The sequence below is a fragment of the Propithecus coquereli genome, unplaced genomic scaffold, assembly GCF_000956105.1.
Source record: "Propithecus coquereli isolate 6110/MARCELLA unplaced genomic scaffold, Pcoq_1.0 Scaffold184, whole genome shotgun sequence".
NCBI lineage: Eukaryota > Metazoa > Chordata > Mammalia > Primates > Indriidae > Propithecus > Propithecus coquereli.
The window spans coordinates 2,574,347-2,592,170 of NW_012143190.1; the positions used below are offsets into that span (position 1 = coordinate 2,574,347).

The following is a 17,824-nucleotide window of genomic DNA, read 5'->3' on the forward strand; positions in this document are numbered from 1 at the left end:
CTGATCAGTAATCCTCAAAAGTGTCAAGGTCATCAAAAACAAGAAAAACAAAAAAACCACAAAAATATGTAAGTGTACTGGTAATTGTTATTTTTATTTTTTAGAAATTTTATTAGTGAAAATAGTTTCTTAATTTTAAAAAGCCCACCAACATAAGAAAAGCAACCAGTTATTCAATAATAAATGTATTTTTAAACAATGTCATTGGAAACAATGTTTTCTATCTACTCTGCCAACCAGGATCATCATTATCCTAAGGGTGGGTTTGTTTGATTTTTCACAGTCATTGGATAGTTGCTAGTAGCAACGAGACCTGTTTCCTTGTTCAACTCTGGTGGGTGAGGCTGACTTCTCATACACCTAGGAGCAAAGAAAGAACATTTCCAGAAGGCTCTATGAAACATTTCTTTATGGTCTTTTTCCAGATATGAATTACATAACCTTGAACCCATTATTGGCAAGAGTGATGGAATTTAAGTCTAACGGAGCTTTTTCTGAGGTTTTATCTATGTGGGAGACGATAAGTTTGGAGACCTAACAAAGTCAGAATTCTATTAGAGAAGAAATAGTGGATGGTTGCTAGGAGGCTAACACCACTTCCTACTGCACGTACTATTTTGCATCTATTGCTAACAAATTTCATTCTCATGAAAGCAAAATTTTATTAAATAATCAATTTAAGGATTAATTTATAAATTTTATAAAAAATGATTGTTGTATTCCCATTTTCACTCAGCTTAATATGTACTTTACTTCCCTTGAGACATCCTCTTTGATAATTTACAAGTTTTGGACAATTTTCCTATTATGTTATTGATTTCTAGTTTGATTCACCTATGATCACAGAGCATATTTTATATGGCTTCACTTATTTCATTGTGTTAAGGTTTGTTTTATAACCCAAGATATGGTCTTTTTTGGTGAATGTCCCATATATGTTCAGAGAATGTGCATTTTGTATTGGCTGATAGTACTGTTCGGGTTTTTATATAGTTGTTGGCTTTTTGTCTAGTGCGTTTATCCATTACTAAAAGAGAGGTGTTGAAGTCCTCAACTATAACTGTGAATTTGTCTTTTTTTTTTTAAATTTTAGTTGTATAAAACAACAGCAGATATATCTATTGTCTTCTTGTGATCTGACCCTTTCATTATTATGTTCATTATGTAATGCACTTCTTTGTCCCTGGCAATTTTCTTGTATTGAAGTCTACTGTGTCTGGCATTAATACAGCCACTCCAACTTTCCTTGGATTAGTGTTTGCAAAGTATATCTTTTTCTATCCTTTTACTGTTAACCTACCAATACCATTATATTTTAAGGGAGTTTCTTGTAGATAGCATTTGGTTGGGTTATGTTTCTTAATCCATTCTCCCAATCTTTACTTGATGTGTTCAGACTATTTAAATTGAATGTAATTATTGATTATGTTAGGATGTCGATCTGTCATTTTATTGTTTTCTGGTTTGTTCTTCCCATTTTCTCTTACCTGTCTTTGAGTGGGTTATTTGGGCATTCTTTAGTATTCCATTTTGATTTATCTATGTTTTTGAGTGTATCTCTTTATAGAAATTTTTCAGTGGTTATCCTAGGTATTGCAATACACATAAGCAGTCTATCATAGTCTACTAGTATCAACACTTACCACTTCAAGTGGAATGTGGATATTTAAACCACCATTTAAGTCCCTTTTACTGCTCCCCCCATGATACGGCTGTCCTTAATATTACCTCTACATGCATTGAGAAATACATCAGACAATGTTGCAGTTTTTGCTTTTAACTTTTAAATGACAAGTAAAATTGGATTATACTTGCCTTCCATAATAATAAACTCAGTATCTACACATCTACTCATTTACTCAACGTTCAGTCATCCACGAACTTAAGTTAACCACTTTCCCACACATTATGCATTCCATGCATCTATCCAACTGTGATCCTTGAAATTCATCGGATACTTGTTTCTAATGTATTTGAGAGTCTGACCAAAAATCTGATGTCTCTAAGCTCATCCTCTGAGACCTATATTCTCTTTCCTTTCCTTTTTAACTTATTCATACGTCATTTTGTAAGTATTTACATTTGTTTCATGTAGTACTTTTCCCAGCTGAACCATAAGTTTCTTGACAGTGGGTTTTTATTCATTTTGTATATTTCCCTAGGACTTGTTGTGTCGTTCTAGCATCTAAGTGATACATAACTTCACAAATTACTACCAATTAAAAAAATTCAGCTATCTATGCACCCAACAGATCATGCACAAAGATTTCCACAAAACTTCCTATTTATACATCTAACACTAGTATCCAAAACACCTCACCCCTAAGGAACTTGTGACTATGAGTTATTCCTAAAGAGAAAAATTTGAGATCAAACTCCCTGACCTTAAACAGTTTACTCTAAAAAGCTTGTTCCAAAATATCTTTAAAAATATCTTTGTCCTAAATATGTAGGCATGCAAGTGTCAAGTGTACTTTCATAACTCCTTTGTGTATCCATCCGACCTCACGCACACACATACAAACACACACATGCCCCCTTTTACACAGCTAACATACTGTACTCAATCATCCCATTTTAGAATAGGGATAATTTATTTCTATGAATATGATTTTAACCATGTTCTCTAAGTATTTCGTAATCAAGGTTTTCTCCAAATCACTTTTAAGTGATGAAAGCAGTGAAGGACTCAGGCTACAGTACATTTTGATAGTGTTTGATAGGCTTTTTCAGGTCAATTAACTTAGTTTCTTGCAAATATAAATCAAGCTTGTTCCAGTTCCACAAGGACTCCCCCACAGTCTTTAGGATGGAGAAAAATCACTGGTTTTCCATGTGCTCCTATTTTGGCCTCTTCACTTAGGCTACGGATGTTCTTTTTTTTCAAATCCATCGCAGCTGCATTTATATTATCCACCTTAAGAAAAGGAAATAAATAAGAACAAATTTGAGATCATAAAAATGCCAAATTATAGTGCCTTAAGACTTAGAAAAAACTTTGAGAACTCATGCAGGACCATGCACCTGTGCCTTTAGGCAAGACCATTCTTAAACCATCACAAAAAAAAGTCTAAAATTTCCAGAAAAGAAGTTGCTAAATTTTATAGGTGACCAACCATAAACCTTAAGAGTTTTCACCATTAGTAAATGTTTCATAAATCATGTGTTACACTTTATTAGTTTCTTCTGCCAGTACTGTTGGTGGTATTGACCAAATTGTTTTTTCCTAAGACCCCTGGGTTCCTCATCTATAGAAGGGAAATAAGGCCTATTATATAAATTGACTACAGATTAAAATGAGATAACAGATAGAAGCTCTTAGTACAGTTCATGGCACATAGTAGGTACTTAGCAAATATGAGTGTTTCCTTTATCCCCAAACCTCCCCCTGCCAAACCTCCTGGTTATTACCATCGAGATTAAAACCTGATACACATGAAAATCACTATTAAACTGCCATCAAAATGTTATTCTCCATTCAAAAAAATTCAAACCTTTATAATTTTGCAACTCTCTAATTTCTTCATACTTATGGGCAGTCTGGGAAAGGACCAAATGTGTCTCTACATATTTGATGGAGGAATGATCCTCCTCTATCTTGGAAAGTCAGCCTCTTATACTGGGAGCCTTGTGAATGGATAAAGAGGTGTGAGTGTCCATATTCCTAGGCAGTCATATCACCCTAGAGTTTAATGATCTACTAGCATTCCAAACATAAAGCACATAGAATAACACCCACGTTCCCACAGTACAGATCTAACTAAACTTAACATTTATCCAATCTTATTTCAAAAGAGCCAAGGGTTATATATTAGATTCTAAAACTCATCAAACAACTGATGAGGATACTAAATGTTATCATAAATAAACTATGATTTCTTCATATGGTGTATATTCTACTTGTATTCCTGATAATATTTCTTTTTAAACCTCATGGATATATCAAAGTCATGCCCAGTTTATGACCATGGTTCATTTCGTGCTATCTTGTACTGTTGCTGGTCTATTCTCATCTTTTTCAGAAGAGAAAATGCACCACAAGCTTGAGTGGCCCTGCCCACCGAATCATCCTTAGCAAGGTAAATTAGTCCTAGCTAACGTCAGACATTGTCAATTGTTTCTTATTTTTTCCCTATCAATATTCTTGAGCTTTGTTCTGCCTTGTTAGGTGATACTGGAGCACTAATTTTCCTCGCTACTAAGGCAAAGCCCTCCTAAGTACTCTATGCAATGTCCCAGGAATTACAAGGTTTTACCACTATGACTGGTAAGAACTATTCCCATTTCTGTGTGAGGATTGTTCCCTCTCATCCTTTCAAGAGGTTCAGCTCCCAGCCTCAGGTAGCTTCCTACCATGCATGCACTACTCAATACCCAGATGCAGACATGAGAGGTACTGCAGGTCTCTGGAGCACTCTGCGCAGCTCTCCCCTTGCAAGACTTCACTGAACTCTCACAGTGGCTTCCTCAGACTCCCCATTCCCATCTCCTCAGCTCAGGGAGACTGCTGAGCTCCACGTGGATTCCCCTGCCTTCACTACAGCCTGATAACTCTTCAGCTGTAAACTGGGGAATTGTAGGGCTAATCTTTGTTTATTTCCCCTCTCTCAGGAACAATGTCCAGGGCTGCCTGATGCACAATGCCAGAAAAATACTGTTTCAAAATTTTGTCTAGATGGTTTGCTTCAGGCAGGAAGATAAACTGGTCTCTGTTGTTATACCATCTTGCCTGGAATTAGAATTCTAAATTGGCAGGATGTTTTTTTTTTTTTTTTTGGTTAGCACACCTAAAAAGAAGTCATGACATTGTCATTCTGTAATTACCATGCCTTTTTTTTCTCTGATTGCCTTTATGATTTTCTCTTCATCTTTGGTTTTCAGCTTGTCTATGGTGTGCTGAGGTGTGGTTTTATTTCTCTCTGTTCTACTTGGGGTTGCTGAGTGTCTTAAATCTATATATTGATGTCTTACACCAGATTGGTAATGTCCTTGTCAACTATTTTTTCAATTATTGACTCTGCTCTATTTTGTCTCTCTTCCCTTTCTGGGATTCCGACTATACTCTGCTAGAATTTTTGATCATGTCTTATAGCTCTCTTATGCTCTGTTCTGTTTTCTTCTTCTCTCATATTTTTTACCTCTTGATTTTGGACTTCTAGCCTCTAGCACTGTGAGAAGGTATATTTCTGTTGCTTTAAGCCATGAAGTTTGTGGTAATTTATTAGAGCAGCCCTGTGAAACTAATACAACCACTACACTGGCATACTGAAATTGAAAAATTAAGTAAATGGATGGTGGGAGCAAAGTTTCTCACTGTTGAATTGAGGAGGTACATGGACAAGTAAGGGAGAACGCTAGAGTGGTCCATGTGGTAATGAATTAGAGTTGGAGACATCGGTATAAACTCACGCATTTATGAGTATGACATCTCATTAACTCTACATGGTTACATACAGAAATATTTATAGATAGATGTATACACAGTTAGTATACACACACATACATCTCCATGCTGTGTGAGCTCAGTGGGCCTAGAACCAATGACATCTCAGTAGCCATCAGCACACTTAGAGCCCAGATCTTGGTTTCTAATACCATTCTCTAATAACTAGAACCAGGATCCTTGGAGAAATGACTAATTCCATGGCTGGGGCACGAAATATAACAGATGAGTCTGGAGCATCTTGCAGAGCCAGAAAGTAAGGAAGTGCTCAAAAACAAAAAATTATGGGGGAATGTCAAAGGGACATATTAACAATTGAAAGAGCTCCTAATGGCCAAAGCTAGAACAATTTGAGGAACAAAATAAAATAGTATTAGCTTATAAGCCAAGGTATAAAATAAATATCCACAAGTCCATACTAATGTAACTTTCTATTCCCTAAGTGTGGGCCTCACATAATGACTTTCTTCTAAAGAGTATAGTATGGAGAAGGAGGGGAAAAAAAAAGAGTAACTTTACAGTGGAGAAACCTGACACCTCCTCAGCTAGGGGATCAAGGTTAATATCAACAGTAATAAGTCATGTTGAAAGTATGTATCTTTGATATGATGAGAATGGTACTTTACCTTTGTGGTCTTCCTTCCCAAAATCAATAGCCCTAGTCTAATGATGAGAAAAATATCAGATAAATCTCTATTTCCCATTTACAAAATAACTGATCAGTAATCCTCAAAAGTGTCAAGGTCATCAAAAACAAGAAAAGTCTGAGAAACTGTCACAAGCAAGAGGAGCCTAAGGAGCTATGATGACTATATGTAATGTGAAATCCTGGATGGGATCTTGGAACAGAAAAAGGACACTGGGTAAAAATGAAGGAAATCTGAATAAAGCATAGACTTTAGCTAATAACAATGAATCAGTAATGGTTCATTAATTGTGATAAATGTACTGTACGCTACCAATGTTAATAATTTTTAAAAAGAGTCTCAAGAGATTAACCACGATTTGCAATGAGTGGACCTTGTTTGGGTCCTGATTAGAACAAATCAACCATAAAAAGATATCTGTAAATCAATCTGGGAAATTTGATTTATGAACTGTGCATAGATGGTACCAAAAAATTTACCTTTAATTTTGGTTGATATGATAATATAATTGTGGTTATTTATTTCATAGAGACACAAACTGAATAAGGGTAAAATGACATGTTGTGAATTACTTTAAAACAGTTTAACAAAGGGAAAAAAAAAGATACATGAAGCAAGGGTGATAAGATCTTAAAAACTGTTGAACCTGGGTGATGGGAGTATGAGAGTTTATGAAATGATTTTTTCCTACTTCTCATATGTTTTAATATTTTCATAATATGACCTTTTTCATATTACCCTTTTGATAACTCCCTATTCTACATATGATCATGAATATTTTCATTTATGGAACATTCTATCCCAGTACAAATATCTACAATTCTGATGTCACATTCCAATATTTCATATCCCTTAATCCAAGAAATACTTCTAAGCAAAGAAACACTTGCAAGATTTAATAAATTGGATTTTGAAAAATGCCTAATTTACATTGTACTAGCGTCTATTTCTATTTGTTACTATTTTTATTACTTAACTTTGATTTTAATGATCTTGTACCATATTCATCCTTCTGTTAGTGTTGCTATAAAATTTACTATTCTTAAGGAGTACTCCTAATGTTTTGTTTGATAGTAATAAAAAGAATGAAATAAAAATGTCTTAATTTTCTGAATTGAAAGTAGACGCAATAGTTGTAAGAAATGCAAGCAATTTGATTTGGGAAATTAAGCCTGTCCTCCTAAGTAACAGAAATAACACAGTTGATAATAATCAATCTAAAAAAAATGGTTTTTTATGGTCTTTCAAAACTGCTTTTATAGTCTTTCAAACAATTATAATTGTGCATGACATAGCTCTGTAAGACCTTGAATACCATTAGTGAAAATCTGGGCTGTTCACTTTTCACTTCAATTTCTTACTTGCTTTTTATTTTTTGATGTGTATCTGTGTCTGAGAGTTTATGTTCATTTCTCCCTGTCATTTGTAAATTAAGAGTGACAGTGATCCAAATAAATGTTTTGATTGTCAGAATCAGAATCCAGAATCTTCAGGTAAATCTTATGTCCTCTTTGGTCCTCAGCTGCCCCATCTAAAATGGCAATACAGTCTTGTTTGTTTGAAGGCAAAGAGTTGGGCTAAATAACATCTTTTAACCTTAAGGTGTGTAATTCTCAGTGACAAGATTTTATGAAGACGTAATATTGTACTTCTTTAAAGTGCCTGGCATTTTGGCTGATGTAACAAACATAGGCTTTTATGTTATATAAAATTGCAATGGTGTTGATATCAATAATAAATGAATTCAATCCTTAAATTGTTGTAAATGACAGTAAAAATGAAACATCTGGATTAAATATTTATATTTCAATTGTTTCTCCCCCCAAAGCCACAAATTAAGTGAATTATGCAAACCTAACACTGTTCTCACTTTGCATGCAGTTCAGAGGGTTCCTGTGTCTTCCTGGGAATTATTTCAGAAGAGTACATGTTACCTAAGGTTCCATATTTGCTATATAGTCTGATAGGGGGTAGGTGGAACATTTCTCAAATCTTGGTCTCCACTGAATTTTCAACAGTTGATAGTAAAATATAAAAACAAAAACCAATTCCCTAGAGTTTATTGTAAAGCCAAAATGAGAATGAAATTTTTTAAAAAAGAGAATTTTCTTTCTTGATTGAAGGACATGCCCCAGCATGCAGTAAATAAGTTACCTCACCAGCCTTTTAAAGTTATATAATTTTTCTTTCATAAGGAATGAAAAAAGGCGTATAAAATGTACAAAAACATAAACAAGAAAATAAATCATCTATTATGTGACCATTCTGAAAATAAAACTGCTACAATTGCTGCATTTCTTTACCTTTTTTCTATCACGCTTTTCAAATATTTTTCTAATGTGCTTATCCCCCTCAGCGTGCAATAGTAAGGATTACCTCTCAATCAAATCTAATACAAGCACAGCTCGTTTTATTGCACTTCACTTTATTGTGCTTCAGATACTGTTTTTTACAAATTGAAGGTTGGCTGCAACCCTGCATTCAGCAAGTCTATTGATGCCATGTTTCCAATAACACGTGCTCACTTCATGTCTCTGTCTTACATTTTGATAATTCTTGCAATATTTCAAACTTTTCCTTATCATTATATCTGTTATGGGGATCTGTGATCACTGATCTTTGATGCTACTATCATAATTGTTTTGGGGCACCACAAATTGTGCCCATGTAAGGCACAAACTTAATTGATAAGTATGTGTGTTCTGACTGCTCTATGGATTGGCTGTTCCCATCTCTCTTCATCTCTTCAGGCCTCCTCATTCCGAGACTCAACAATATTGAAATTAGGCCGAATAATAACCCTTCAACGGCCTTGAAGTGTATAAGTGAAAGGAAGAGTCACACACCTCTCACTATGAATCAAAAGCCATAAATGATTAAGCTTAGTAAACAGGCACATCAAAAGCCAAGACAGGCTAAAAGCTAGGTCTTTTGCATTAAACAGAGCCAAGTGGTGAATGCAAAGGAAAAGTTCTTGAAGGATGTTAAAAGTACCACTCCACTGAACACGCAAGTGATAAGAAAGTGGAACAGCTTTATTGCTGACATGGAGAAGTTTTAGAGGCGAGAATAGAAGATCAAACCAACCACAACATTCCCTTAAACCAAAGCCTAATCCACAGCAAGTCCAAAACTTTCCTCAATTCTATGAAGGCTGAGAGAGGTGAGGAAGACAGAAGAAAAGTTTGAAGCAAGCAGAGATTGGTTCATGTAGTTTAAGGAAAGAAGCCACCTCTGTAACATAAAAGTGCAAGGTGAAGTAGCAATTGATGATGTAGAAGCTGTAGCAAGTTATCTAAAAAATCTAGCTAAGATAACTGATGAAGATGGCTACACTAAGCAACAGATTTTTCATGTGGATAAAATAGCCTTCTATGGGAAAAAGATACCACCTAGGACTTTCATAGCTAAAAAGAAGTCAATGCCTGGCTTCAAAGCTTCAACGGACAGACTCTCATTAGGGAGAGGTGACTTCAAGCTGAAGTCAGTGCTCATTTACCATTCCAAAAATCCTAGGGTCCTTAAGAATTATCACAAATCTACTCTGCCTGTACTCTATAAATGGATCAATAAAGCCTGGATGACAGCACATCTGTTAATAGCATGGTTTACTGAGTATTTAAAGCCCACTGTTGAGACCTACTGCTGAAAAATTCATTTCAAAATATTAATGCTCCTTGACAATGTACCTGGTCACTCAAGAGCTCTGATGGAGATGTACAAGGAGATTGATGTTGTTTCCATGCCTGCTAACACATCCATTCTGTAGCCCATGGATCAAAGAGTAATTTTGACTTTCAAGTCTTATTATTATTTAAGAAAAATATTTTGTAAGGCTACAGCTGCCATAGATAGTGATTCCTCTGATGGATTTGGCAAAGTAAATTAAAAACTTTCTCAAAAGGATTCACAATTCTAGATGCCATTAAGACCATTCATGTGTGATTTGTGGGAAGAGGTAAAACAGCAACATTAACAGAGGTTTGGAAGAAGGTGATTCCAACCTTCATGTATGACTTTGAGGGGTTCAAGACTTAAGCAGAGGAAGTAACTGCAAATGTGGTGGAAATAACAAGAGAACTAGAATCAGAAGTGAAGATGTAACTGAATTGCCACAATCTCATGATAAAACTTAAATGGATGAGGATTTGCTTCTTATGGATGAGCAAAGAAAGTGGTTTCTTGAGTTGGAATCTACTCCTGGTGAAGAAACTGTGAACACTGTTGAAATGACAATAAAAAATTTAGCATGTTACATAAACTTAGTTAATAAAGCAGCAGCAGGGTTCGAAAGGATTAACTCCAGTTTTGAAAGAAGTTCTAATGTGGATAAAATGTTATCAAACAGCATCACGTGCTACAGAGAAATCTTTCATGAAAGGAAGAATCGAATCGATCGATGAGGCAAACTTCACCGTTGTCTCATTTCAAGAAATTGCCACAAGCACTCCAACCTACAGCAACCACCACCCTGATCAGCCATCAGCTGTCGACATTGAGGCAAGACGCTCCACCAGCAAAAAGATTATGATGCACTGAAGGCTCAGATGATTGTTAGCATTTTTTAGAAAGTATTTTTAAATTAATATAGGGTACTTTTTTTTAGACATAATACTACTGCACACTTAAGAGACAAAATAGTGTAAACATAATTTTATATGCACTGAGAAACAAAACAAATTGTGTGACTTGCTTTATTGCAATACTCACTTTATTCTGGAATAGAACCTGCAATGTCTCTGATGTACCCTATGTCCTTTCTGTGCTTGTAATGCCCTTGTCTGCCACTGGAAAGCCTGGCTCTCATTATTGTTACTACACTTCCTCATCTGATTAAACCTCTACATAAACAGCCCCATCACTCTGCAACCCCTCCCTCAGTGTGGCACTCTTCACCCTGTGTGTTCCAGCACACTATGCTGCTTTCTCCACCTGTGCGAAGGCAGCTCATGCTCACCCCATCTGAGCTCCTACGCACTGTGCCAGGCTACACCACTCCCTGCATAGAGGCCTCCTTATCTGCCTTGGGTTGGGCCACCTCCTTGTACCACAGCCCTCCTCACCTTGCTTGGCCCCAACATCCCACAGAGAGTATCCCAGTGGGCATACACCCTCCTCACCCTGTTTGGCTCTGACCTCTAATACCTACCCTGACCCCATGTGGACATCTGCCTCACCCTGCTCAGGCTCCGGATCCCCATACCAGGATACCCCATGTGAAGACACCCACCTTATCCCACTGGGCTTTAACTCCCCACATTAGTCACCATCTTCCCCTGCAGTGATGTAATCCTCACATGACCAGCTCTGAGTCTCCATCCTGGGCACCCTCTACACACACACACACACACAAACACACAGAGTGTTGATACTCCCTTGCCCTGCCCAGGTGCTCATACCTCCTGCACTGAGCTGTGTCTTAGTCCATTCGGGCTGCTATAACAAAATACCATAAACAACAGAAATTTGTCATGGTTCTGCAGGCTGGGATATCCAAGATCAAGGCACAGGCAGATTCGATCTCTCGTGAGGGATTCTGGGTTCATAGACAATGGAAGGAGCAAGGGATCTCTCTGAGATTTCTTTTATAATGGCACTAATCCCATTCATCAGGGCTCTGTCCTCTTGACAATCACCTCCCAAAGGCCCCACCACCTAATACTATCACATGAGGGTTAGGATTTCAACATACGAATTCTGGGGGGACATAAGCATTCAGTCCCAGGTAGGGGGGCCTCCCATGCTGATGTCCTCCTCTGATACCCCAAATCAGGCTGCCTCTCTGGGTACAAACCTCTACCCATCCTGCTCAAACTGTGACACCCTGCACTGGACCTCCCCATGCATGGGGACCCTTCTAGGTGCCTGGCTTTCCCATGGCAGGCAGCTCTCACTCATGGATGTCCTCCTTATCCCACTTGGGCCCCAACACCCTGCTTTGGGTTACTCTGGTTCTCCCCACCAACATGGGCAACTATTTTGCTCTGCCCCACTTAAAGTCTTCAGGACAGGAAGGGAAGGGAAGGGGGAAGGGGCCACAGTTACTCTTTTTTTTTTTTTTTTTGAGACAGAGTCTCACTCCGTTGCCCGGGCTGGAGTGCCATGGCGTCAGCCTAGCTCACAGCAACCTCAAACTCCTGGGCTCAAGCGATCCTCCTGCCTCAGCCTCCTGAGTAGCTGGGACTACAGGCATGCAGCACCATGCCCGGCTAATCTTTTCTACATATTTTTAGTTGTCCAGCTAATTTCTTTCTCTATTTTTAGTAGAGACAGGGTCTCGCTCTTGCTCTGGCTGGTCTCAAACTCCTGAGCTCAAACGATCCACCCGCCTCGGCCTCCCAGAGTGCTAGGATTACAGGAGTGAGCCACCGCGCCTGGCTCACAGTTACTCTTAATACTGTTTATTTGCCTCTTTGTTTTGGTAAGCAGAATTCAATACAGACATGTGTTTGCATAATGATAGGATATGTTCTGAGAAATGTGTCATTAATTTTGTCATTGTGCAAACATCATAAAATGTACCTAGATGGTACAGGCTACTGCACGCCTAGGCTGTATGGTATAGCCTATTGGCTCCTAGGCTACAAACATATACAGCATGTTACCGTACTGAATACTGCAGGCAACTGTAACATAATGTGTCTAAACATACCTCAACGTAGAAAAGGTACAGTAAAAATATGGTGTTATAATCTTATGGGACCACCAATGTACGTGCAGCCTATTGTTGACAGACATGTCATTATACTGCACAGGACTGTATTTGGCAGAACCAGTGGGTGTGCTAATCTTGCCTTATATTTCTTCTTTGTTCCAACTTATACTATTACTTATGTTTAACCTTTTGTATCTCATAGGCTGTATTTTAATCAGTCACTTCTAATTCTTTTGGAAAATGCAGGGCATATGTAAACAAATGAAGCAACAAGCAAACTCCAAGAGGACAGGGACTTTCTACTTTGTTCAGCTACATATCCCCAGAACTTTGTACAGTGATACCAAAAATACCTAACAACCAGGAAAGTACAGACAATGACACCAATCAAATAGAACTGTGGTGAGGAGAGAGGTTATCTGAGGGATCCGAAGGAAGGGTCCTTCTGGAAGGCGAGTGTTACTTAGGAGATACAGAGCAGCAGCTGTTTACCAACCATCATGGAAGTAACTAAATATTTTTACAATCTCAATATGAATTTCTTGAATAAGTAAAAATTTCCAGTGGCCCTTAAAGTTTTCATGGTGACATACTTTGCTGTCTGGGTAAGTTATCTAGTGAAAGCATGGCCAACTCTAATCAACACCAGAACCCGTCTCCTCATGAAGTGGCATGCAGAAGGCAGGGAAGGGCATCCCATTCTGCCATCTCAGGAAGCAGGCACTGGTAGCACAAGCACAAGTGTGCAGGAAAACAGCAGGCGATTCAGTCCACATACGAGCAAGACAAGAGACTGCACAAGATAGCTTTTAAACTTCCTCTGGTGAAAGGCAAAGACATAACGTAAGAAATCTGAGCAAACCTCAGAAGAGAAAATGGAAACCAAAACTCAACCTTGTCAGGAAATTGTTAACTAGCAAGATAGTAATCCATGTTTGAGAAAAAGAATGTTTTGTCAAAAATCTTTATTGAGTCAACAAAAAGCTATGGAGCATGCCCAGACAGACACATTGCTAAATCAAAGGTTTTATATGAGATCCCAACGAAAAGAACTGAAAGTACCCTTGTGATAATTATAGAGAAGAAAGTCAATTCTCTGATGGTGGATTTGCCATTTTAAAAGAAGAGATGGCATTAAAAAAATTGTCAGTGAACTATAAAGCTAAAGAAGAATTGTGAACATTTTCAGAAGATACATTTCTAAATGTTGCCTATCCTCAAAACAGAAAAACCTGAATTAGCTGGTTTTTGTGCATGTAATGTTTATCAGCTTTCTACCTTACCAAGTACCAATCACTGGAGTCTCCCTATATTTACAAAGGCTAGATAGGTTGTCTTCTGCTTGCATGTGAGAATGCTGCTGGTCCCCACTTCTGGCAATCTGAAAATCAAGTCATTCTAGACAAGTTTCACACATTTTCCTTCTGATTAGAACACATTAATGTATTGATGCCTATAGCACTTTTAAAATGTGTCCACAGATTCTTTGCTACTCCTCCCATCAAGAAGCAGGATCTAAGTCCTCTCTTCTCACATCTGGCCTGCCTTGAAGGCTTGTTTATGACCAATAGACCACAGCAGAAGTGCTGCTTCTGAGGATAGCTCAGAAAAAGCCATGCAGTCCTGCCTGGTTCTCTTGGGACACTTACTCTGGGGGAAGCCAAATGCCAAGTAAGAAGTCCAACTATCCTTAGAACTACCCCTTAGCTTGTAATCTGATGAGGTCTCAGGAGGTGCTCCTGTAGCAGCCCCAGCTGAGCTCCCCACTGCAAGCCAGCATCAGCTGCCAGCCATGTGAGTGAGGCATCTGAGACATCCAGCCCAGTCAAGCCTTCAGATGACAGCAGCCGCAGCCAACATGTAACTGTAACCACATGAGAAATTCCAAGCAAACTGCCAGCAGAGCCCTCTCCAAATTCCTGATCCACAAAATCTTGAGCAAAATGAAACAGTGGTTGTTTAACACCATGGAGTTTGGGACAATGTATTACATGGCAACAGTAACTGGAACAATGACCAATGAAATGTTTTTTGACAAGCTCTATTACTTTCTGTACTTCCGGAAGGCCATTTCAGACCCAAATTGTATTAGCCAGAATAGACTACGTTATACTGTGGTAAAATAATTAAACCTGAAATCTCAGCAGTTTTGTTCAACAAAAATGTATTTCCTATTCAAGAACAGGCAAGGAATTTTGCTCCATCTGCTGAGTCAGGGAATCAGGACCCTTCCATCTTGTGACATCATCATCTCACAGATAGCCACATCGGGGGAAGAAAGAACAGTAGTTCTCAAATGTTTCCATCTTGCAGAGTATCTACATTCAAAAGGAGTACCATGCTCACCTAGCAACACCACCTTTCAAAAATCACCAAGTATGGCATCTACTGACGGCCTCAAGTACCTTTCCCCTTCTCTTCCCCTTAATTACAGAAAGTCCCAAATTTTGGCAAGGCACATAATCACCTAGCTACAGACTACATTCCCTAGCTTCCCTTGCAGAGAAGTGTGCCACATGACTAAGCTAAGGCCAATGGGATAATAACAGAAAGGGCACACATAATGTCTAGATCAGGTATGGGGAACATTTTCATGCTGGAAGGCTGCATTAATTTTGCTATAATATAATCAAATAAGGCCACATTCAAAAAACTTCAATTAGATATATTTAATACTTAAAAATGTACATTATTTTGTAAAAATCTAACTATTATGTACTTAATAATTTCAAAAAATAAAAACTAGTTGTTAATTTTAAACTTTTTTTTTTTTTTTTGAGATAGAGTCTTGCTCTGTTGCCCAGGCTAGAGTGCCGTGGCATCAGCCTAGCTCACAGCAACCTCAAACTCCTGGGCTCAAGCAATCCTTCTGCCTCAGCCTCCCGAGTAGCTGGGACTACAGGCGTGTGCCACCATGCCCGGCTAATTTTTTCTATTTTTCGTTGTTTGGCCAATTTCTTTCTATTTTTAGTAGAGACGGGGTCTCGCTCTTGCTCAGGCTGGTCTCGAACTCCTGAGCTCAAGCAATCCTCCCTCCTCGGCTCCCAGAGTGCTAGGATTACAGGAGTGAGCCACCACGCCCGGCCTCAAGTTAACTAACCTTTTAATGACTTTGTTGTGTCTCCTTTTTGTTGGAAAGCATTTGACTATTTGGTTGCAGCATGGAGGTCCACAGTTTCAGTTGATCCTCTAGAGCTGCAGTCCCCAAACCCCAGGAAGCAGACCGTTACTGGTCTGTGGCCTATTAGGAACCGGGCCACACAGCAGGAGGTGAATGGCGGGCAAGCAAGCAAAGCTTCATCTGTATTTACAGCTACTCCCCATCACTCGCATCACTGAATAAGCTCCGCCTCCCATCAGATCAGCTGCAGCATTAGATTCCCATAGGAGCCCAAACTCTACTGTAAACTGTACATGCCAGGGATATAGGTTGTGTGCTCCTTATGAGAATCTAATGCCTGATGATCTGAGGTGGAGCTTAGGCGGTAATGCTAGCGCTGGGGAGCAGCTGCAAATACAGATTATCATCAACAGAGAGGTCTGACTGCACAATAAATGTAATGTGCTTGAATCATCCTGAAACCACACCCCCCGCCCTGGTCCGTGGAAAAATTGTCTTCCATGAAACTGGTCCCTGGTGCCACAATGGTTGGGGACCACCACTCTAGACAGGTATCAGTCATTTGTGACCTTAAGGGTGTCTTGATTTGGGTAGGCAGGAGAATGTAGATTCACAGCAATAAATGGCTGAAAAGCAAGAAAGCATTTTTTGGATATGTTGCTGAAGATATGGATATTCTAATGCATTTTTCCATATTTCAGTTGGATTTTTCTTAGCATCAATGACTTTAAAATGTCATCTACTTAGATCTCAATCAATTCCATCTGTAGTTCTTTAGGTGCCTTGGTGATATCAATTAGGTGAGGCTGAAATGCTAATTTGAGTGTGATGTCATGATTCTCAAAGTCAGTGAAACTTTCATTGTATTCTCCAATTAGTACATCTGTAACAGCTGCGTATTCTTCGAATTATTCCCATATATCATCCTGCTCATCAACGACCTTTGCTAACCAGGGAAAATGTTCATCTGAAATTTCCTTTTGAAGAACTATTTTGAAAAAAGATAGCTTTTTTTTGAAAATGCTTGGATTTTTTTGCCTCATATCATGTATAGACTTAGTTTTACCTCGCAAAGAAATATTCAAGTCATTTTGATTTGACATGATATCACACAGAAATACTGCATTCCTATAGAAATATTCTTCCAATAACTCACATTGCTGAGTCTGTTCTTCATAAAATTTAACTATCTGTTCTCACAGAGATAAAATTTTGGCTAACATCTGTCCCTGTGACAGCCAACACACTTTAGAATGATACAGCAAATTCACAATTAATACCTCATTGTTCAACTTTAGCATGTTATGAAACTGATGACGTTGTGTTGCATTTGCATGAATATAGTTAACACTACCTATAACTTGTTGCAAAGTGTCATTTAAAATAGTAGCTTTAGCACAGAGATTTTGCTGATGCAAAATACAATGAAAAGAAATGAGAACATCTGGATATGTAAATACCTTTTTTATCTGGGCAATAAACCCTTCATGTTTTCCTGTCACGGAAGGTGCACTGTCAGATGAACTTACTAAATTTACCAAATTCAGTCCAACTTCACGACATTTATCTTGAACGTTATTGAAGATATCCATCCCCCGTGTTCTGTTCGCAAGAGTGACCAAAGCAAGTAATTCTTTGTAGCAAAGAAAATGTTATGACCCAAATTAAGTATAAAACCTGTGCTGAGTCAGTAGTATCAGTTGATTCACCTAAAGCTGATAACAGACTGGCATACTGGACCCCCACAAAGTCTCGCCAACCAGCCTCATGTGGTAGTGGCACCAGTCAGGCAGGGGAAGTTAAAACTAAATCATGAGAATAGCAGCTGTCAATTTAGTCCTTATGGCTTACTAATGTTCTAATTTTTAGGCAATCTGGGAGGATTATTTTGTTGAAACCTACTTTATTCTTTGGCATTTTAAATACATTCATTTTAAAAATAAAGATATAAAAGATGA

The 17,824-nt window shown here is 38.2% G+C and overlaps 1 protein-coding gene across 1 annotated transcript in view; it reads right to left on the reverse strand.

The window, feature by feature from the left end:
- Nucleotides 1-2,575: 2,575 nt before the first annotated feature.
- MCEE (methylmalonyl CoA epimerase) overlaps nucleotides 2,576-17,824 on the reverse strand; it is a 22,139-nt gene continuing 6,890 nt past the window's right edge. The window contains exon 3 of the mRNA XM_012642707.1: nucleotides 2,576-2,917. Within this exon, the coding sequence (XP_012498161.1) occupies nucleotides 2,765-2,917 (153 nt within the window). The 3' untranslated portion in view covers nucleotides 2,576-2,764. The remainder of the gene's footprint in view (nucleotides 2,918-17,824) is intronic.